The following is a 7,500-nucleotide window of genomic DNA, read 5'->3' as shown; positions in this document are numbered from 1 at the left end:
AGCCGACTTTCTTTGTTCTTTTCCATTCCTCTTTGTTCCTCGATATTGTTGTAAATTCGGTTTTATTGGCATTGACTTGGAGGTTATATTTCATGAGGGTATTTTGTATGATGTCTATATTTGCTGGTGTTGATCCAATAAAATCGACATCATCTGCATAGGCGATTTCTCTAGGGATTGCATTCTCAATATGAGTCGTTGGTTTTGGAATGACTTTTCGAACTTCTTTCAGAGCGTGTTCTAAGTATATTGTGAACAGAATCGGGCTCAGACTATCTCCTTGGGGGGTCCCGATGTTACTTTCGAACTGCGTCTGTTTTGTGGCCCCGTATATCCTTGGTTGTATCTTTGTGTTGCTGAGGAGAAATCGGATTATTCGGAGCTCGTCTTCGTCTACTATTTCTGTTAATATCTCCAAAAGTTTTCCTCTGTCGATCGTATCAAAGGCTGCGGACATATCGATTCCGGTTATTGTTATGGATATGTTTTCTTTGAGTGCCTTTGCTGCCAACCATTTATGTGTCCATACAACGTCCGATGTGCTTCGGTCTTGGCGAAACCCGCTTTGGCTATGTGATAGATAATTTTCTATTTTCGGTCTAATTCTGTTGAGGACAATAGTTGACAGTGTTTTTCTTATGGTATTCAGTAATGTTATTGGGCGCAGGTTGTTTACGGGTCCTTTCGTTTTTCCTGGTTTTTGTATTGTAATTAGGACACCGCTGTTTATGTCCCAGTCTTTGTGTGTTGAGAATGTTTTGTTCATTATGTTTGCAATGCTCAGATCCAGGGAGAGGGTATCGCATTTCAGCAATTCAGCGGGAATTTCATCTTCGCCTGGGGATCTGTTATTGTTTAGGCACTTTATGCTATTTCTAACTTCAATTGTTGTGATGCGGTTGTTTAGGTCTCTAGGGTTTCCTGAGAAGGGCGATATTTGTGAGACTTGTTTGTGAAATTTCTGCTGGAAGTGGTCAGTTACAATGTCAAGGATATCGTTGGGATTTGTTGTCTGTTTGCCAAATTTATCCTGTAGTTTTGGGTTCTCGAATGGTTTTCGGTTCAGAGATTTCGTCGCTTTGAACATAGACGATGCGTTATTTTTGGACTTTTCTATGTCTTCCACTTTTTTGTCTAATTCCTCGTTTCTGTGTTTTATTGTAAGTGATCGAATTGAATGCAGTATTTTGTTTCGTTCCGTTTTCAGGTTTATTATTTCTTCCGAGTCTTTCGTGTTTTGTATCCTGATCCTAAGTTCTTTTTGTTGCCGCGATAGATCGTTAATAGCGATGTTAGGCGTTCGTTTAATACAGTAAATATGTGAATAATCGTTACTGTGACAATAATCACGGGCGATTTCAATTCTAAAATAGGAACTATAAAAGACAAAAACGAAACATGCCTGGGTGCTTATTCCAAAGAACTGCGTAATGAAAATGGCCAATATATTTTTGCTGCGAACATAAATTATTCATATGTTATAGTGCTTTTAAACACCTTTCCGTCGTATTACTACATGGCAAGTAGCGTGAAAAATCCTGTTAATAAGATTATCAATACTTACAATCAGATAGACTTTATCATAATTTCGGACCATTACAAACGCATTTTCATTTCTTCACGAACATATTCATGAATGAAAAATTCCATAGACCATAGACTCTTAGTTTCAATGTTCAGGTCAACAGAAAATAAAAATAAACCAAGGCATAAGCATTATAAACAAAATATAAAATCGATTAAAGACTTCAGTAATCTAAGAGATGACCTAGTCAAATAATATTTCAGAAACACACTCGCGTCGAATCTTTCGTCAAAGAATTTAAAGGATGCTTCTAACTGAGCTGAAATTCAACAGCATGCTGATGAGCAGGGAAACAACACTGCCTGAGAGAAGTAGTACACAAAAACAAGACCACTTATCACAGCAGCAAAAACAACTGAGAATTGACATCAACAGCTGCCCAAATACGGATGTAAAGAACAAAATGAATAGACAAAGAAATGAAATCATGCATACAATTAAATCTCAATCAATATATAATCAGAAAAAGAAAATAGATGAGGTTGTGACAGAAATAAATAGTTCGAGTGACAGTATGACAGTGTTCAAAGCGGTGAATGCAATCAAACGACAGATAACACATAATAGACTTATAATTAATGATGAATGTAATAAGACAGTATGCAATGATAAAGAAAGTATAAACACTATAAGCATGTACTACACTGAGAAATACAAGGGTATTCAAGAAGTGGAACCATACGAGTCTACCAATCCCCAAGAAATAAGTGAAGCCATACAAAATCTCAATAACAACATATCGCCAGGATTAATGGTGTTAGAGCAGAACTAAAATGTCTTGCTGATATGTATATCTAAGATGTTAAAGACAAAACAAGTTCTCAATCTTGGAAGTGGAGAACTCATTCTCCTAAACTAACCAAATAAAAAGAAAGGCCCTTTAGAAAATTTGCGACCAGTTGTTTTATTGGCCAATCTAAGAAACGCGATAAGCACAATCACGTTCAAGAGAATTAAAGAAAATTTAGAGGAATATCGTTCACCATCACAAAGTAGGTTTAGAAGAGATAGAAGCACTGTGGACTCAGTATGGGCCCAACGATGACTGACAGCCAGAACGGAAAAATATACGGAAGAATTTACCATATTTAGAATAGATATGAGTTCAGCTTTCGACACCAAATCTAGAACCAAATTGTTATCAATCCTTCAATCATTCTTGGACAAAGATCACGTGAAGCTCATAAGATTTCAAATACAACATTACAATTTAAATCCGGCAGAGAATTAACAACACTATCAACCTCAATTGTTTCCCTTCAAGGAGACAGCTTGAGTCCAATTCTATTCACGACATAATACCTCGAATCGTCAATGTAAGAGCTAAGACCAAAATTACCACCAACAAAGAAAATCACACGCGAATTGATATACGCAAATGATGCAGTCCTAATCTTTGGATCAGAGCATCAAGCAAAAATATACACGGCAATATATCAACTACTCCAGAAGCATGGAATCTAAAAGTGAATCAATACAAAACAGAATATTCGAAATTCAACAGAAGTTCCAATGAATGTAAAAGTTTCCTACACTTCATATATTATCATCAACATCATTCATCTTTCATTCATCTTCTTCTTCTCTTCTTCTCTTCTCTTCTTCTTCTCTTCTTCTTCTCTTCTTCTTCTCTTCTTCTTCTTCTTCTTCTTCTCTTCTTCTTCTTCTTCTTCTTCTTCTCTTCTTCTTCTTCTTCTTCTTCTTCTTCTTCTTCTTCTTCTTCTTCTTCTTCTTCTTCTTCTTCTTCTTCTCTCTTCTTCTTCTTCTTTTCTTTATCTATTTTTTGCTTTTTTATTTTCATATTACTTATATATTATTTATTATTATTATTATTATTATTATTATTATTATTATTATTATTATATTATTATTATTATTATTATTATTAATTATTATTATTATTATTATTATTATTATTATTATTATTATTTTTATTATTATTATTATTATTATTATTATTATATTATTATATTATTATTATTATTATTATTATTATTATTATTATTATTATTATTATTATTATTATTATTATTATTATTATTATTATTATTATATTATTATTATTTATTATTATTATTATTTTATTATTATATTATTATTATTATTATTATTATTAATTATTATTATTATTATTATTATTATTATTATTATTATTATTATTTATATTATTATTATTATTATTATTATTATTATTATTATTATTATTATTATTATTATTATTATTATATTATTATTATTATTATTATTATTATTATTATTATTAGTATTAGTAGTATATTACTATTACTATTTTTATTGTTCTTATTACCATTATTATCTTTATTATTATCATACTTATTATCTGATTCATTCGATTGTCTATTTACCCAAGTTGAACAGATCTATGACGGTAGATCTTAAAACTGGACAAAGAATTGCTATTGAAGATAGAGTCAGCCAAGAGTGAGTTTGAGTCATTTTCACTTCTTTCTTTAGATTGGGAATTCCAGTAAATAAAATAACAATATAAATGATGATAGTGATTAATAATAATAATAATAATAATAAAATAATAATAATAATAATAATAATAATAATAATAATAATAATAATAAATAATAATAATAATAATAATAATAATAATAATAATAATAATAATAATAATAATAATAATAATAATGATATTGATAATGACTATGATAGTGATATAATAATAATAATGAATGATGATGATGATGACAACGACGACGACGACGATGATGTTGCTGATGATGATGATGATGATGATGATGATGATGATGATGATGATGATGATGATGATGATGATGGTATTAGTAATAAAAATAATGATAATAATAGACAATAATAATGTTAATAATAATTATAATGATAATGATAATAATAATAATAATAATAAATAATAATAATAATAATAATAATAATAATAATAATAATAATAATAATAATAATAATAATAATAATAATAATAATAATAAATAATGAAATAATAATAATAATAATAATAATAATAATAATAATAATAATAATAATAATAATAATAATAATAATAATAATAATAATAATAATAATAATAATAATAATAATAATAATAATAATAATAATAATAATATCGGATTATTGATTTATTTATTGACCTTAACAATGTCATTCTCTGATCTCTAATTCTTTAATGTTTCATTCCTCGTGATTTGTTGACAAAGGGATAGCCCTGAAACGTCTACATCACCTGTCTTTGTTCATTAAATTGAAACTCCCATTCCATATCCGATTGTTATTTACTTTTAACTAATTGGTTTCAGTAGTCTGATGTCACGGTAACGGCGGCCATCTTGGTTCTAAACAAAGAAAATCATTACTTTTTATTCTTCATGCTGGCTAGAACTTTTCATATGCCTTGTGATCAGAGTGTAGAAGTCAAAACATGATCAAATTTATGTGTCTTTTTTCCTCTGGATCCGCTTTTATGCTCGCCTGCGAAATATTTCATACGAGCGCCATTGTTCCGATAGTTTTGAGCCAGTGTTACTAAGTTACCATGCGTCATTAGGAAGGAAGTGACGTTATGACTGCTGAAGAGTATTAGCATGAGGTACATGATTATCAATCACACTTTTTCAGCAACTTTGCTTTTGGAGACTCCGAGGCCGCCCTGATCGATAGAATGGAGTCAAGAATTGAAGCTATCACGGGTCGAAGTAAAAGGAACTTTGAGAAAATGCAGGTAAATCAATAGTAAACATCGCTTAAAAAACCGTATTAATATATGAACGTTTGAGATGATGAAAAATGACTTCATTGTATTGAGTGAATGTATTATCTACCACATCCAGTCAATACACAACGGGACTTTCTTCTCAGTGTTATGGCTCGGACCACTTGAATGAATGGGAGCAATCTATATTCATGTTTTCGTCCAACCAGGTCATCAAACACATGATTTGTTACTGTCCACCGATTGGATATTTCTTAACAAATGTAAACATACTGCTTTGTTTACAAATGTTAAAAACATACTCATGTGTCAAGCTGAATCAAATGACCAATCTTGATGTTAGATATTCAAAAAGATGTGAACACGTTTCACTAAGTGGGTCATTTTGAGCACATATTGCAATGTGACCTTTGACCTCGGGCACATGGAAAGTTAATATAGATCAAGCCCATTTTGTTTGATTTTGTGAGTTTTGTTTACGCGTAGAAACCAACGATCTCCTCAAAAATAGTGTTTACACGTGTGTTGTCCTCTAAATAGTGCTTATAGATAGAATGCGCTTGGCCAAGGAGTTCACAACATTGCCATCCGGAAGTATAACGGACCAACACACAAACTCTGTGTAACCATGAACTTTTATAGTCTGGTTAATACAATTTAGTGAGAACAACTCACAAACGCGGATGGCAAAAACAATAACAAAGGCCCGAGTGACGTCATCTTTGAACTATCTATTGAGATGGGCCGACGACTACATATATGCAGGTCTGACATCCGAACCCGCTTATGGGCCAAGTTACACATTGTTGTAATGGACAATTTTTTGTGTCAATTTTTGTTATTTCCACGACAACAATGAGCCCATAAGGAATTGCGTTATCAGACATGCAAATAACTGCACGTCGAGTTTAGCACAACTAAGGAATGGAGTCCGTGATAAACGCATTCACCTAATAGAAGGAACGAAATTGAGGTCACTCAGCTCTTTTGTGATTGTTTTCCAACAGCCAGTTTGATTCTTATAGTCCGTTCCACGAGCCGTGCGCACGTTTTGACGTGAATATCTTCACAACCTTCTGATGGATTTTATTGAAAATTGGCTCGAACACCAGAATTGTTAGTGACATTAAGCCGAGTTTTTTTTTTCGCCGGTTACAGTACCATACTTTGGGATTTTTCTTCTTTACGGTATATAAAAAAAAAACGAAGGGTCTGGGATTGGTGAACAAATAGATGGTTTACAATAACAGTATTACACACGGTGAATTATATTGTGATTACGATCACTGAACTTCCCACAGGCTTGACCAGGGGTTTACTTTTCACGAGATTCATGTGCACTACTCACAAACATTGCTACCTAAGGTTCAAAGTGACACACCAAAGTGTACACTTTGTACACACTTGACGTAAATGATTGTTACATGTTAATAGTTGAACTCCAGAGGCGAAGCTACCTGTTAAGATTTCTACTTTCATAAAAAGATAACTGATAACAATATGAATGGACATGATCTATATTCCCTATTTGCTCGAGGTCATTAGTCACATTGCAAAATGTGCTCAAAATGACCCACATAGTGAAAAGTGTTCACAGCTTTTTAAAATATCTAACATCACGATTGGTCATTTGATTCAGCTTGACACATGGGTATGTTTATAACATTCATAAACAAAGCAGCGTGTTTACATTTGTTTAGAAATATCCAACTGTTGGACAGCAACACATCATGTGATTAATGACCTGGATTGGCTGACTGCAAACAAAAAATAGACCAAAAGAATTTGATATCTCTTTGCTCTTTATTTTTAACATTTTTGTTATCTATCATGTATTTTTCCTCTGCTTTTAACTTTAATTTTCAGGTTGCAAATTATGGAATTGGAGGACACTATGGCCCGCATTATGATCACTTTACTGAGGTGGTAAGGTTACCTATTTATCTGTAAATTATTAAATATTGATCCCGAATGGAAAAACAGTTTTCATGCAAGATCGCGGCATTGCGATTTGGTTTTTTGCTTCGTGCCCATAAGAAACTGAGATCTTACTCATTGTGCTTTTTTGAGCATTTTAAAAAATATATCGCAATATCTACTTAACGTTCTCAAAGTGCTTTACGAAAGGTCCCTGACCATCAGCGACACGTAACATATAAAACAAGACATGAGGCCTTTAGAGGCGATATTACACAACGCTGTT

At 31.9% G+C, this 7,500-nt stretch overlaps 1 protein-coding gene across 1 annotated transcript in view; it reads left to right on the top strand.

Moving 5' to 3' along the window:
• Nucleotides 1-3,955: 3,955 nt before the first annotated feature.
• LOC144974014 (prolyl 4-hydroxylase subunit alpha-2-like) overlaps nucleotides 3,956-7,500 on the top strand; it is a 26,584-nt gene continuing 23,039 nt past the window's right edge. Inside the window, exons 1-3 of the mRNA XM_078916903.1 lie at nucleotides 3,956-4,027; nucleotides 5,204-5,306; nucleotides 7,164-7,223. Coding sequence (XP_078773029.1) covers nucleotides 3,969-4,027; nucleotides 5,204-5,306; nucleotides 7,164-7,223 — 222 coding nt within the window. The 5' untranslated portion in view covers nucleotides 3,956-3,968. The remainder of the gene's footprint in view (nucleotides 4,028-5,203; nucleotides 5,307-7,163; nucleotides 7,224-7,500) is intronic.

This window comes from Berghia stephanieae, chromosome 5 (assembly GCF_034508935.2).
Source record: "Berghia stephanieae isolate SIO BIC M18660-M18661 chromosome 5, UCSD_Bste_1.3, whole genome shotgun sequence".
NCBI lineage: Eukaryota > Metazoa > Mollusca > Gastropoda > Nudibranchia > Aeolidiidae > Berghia > Berghia stephanieae.
Note: the sequence above shows the minus strand (reverse complement) of the source record. Positions and strands in the feature narration are given on the sequence as shown.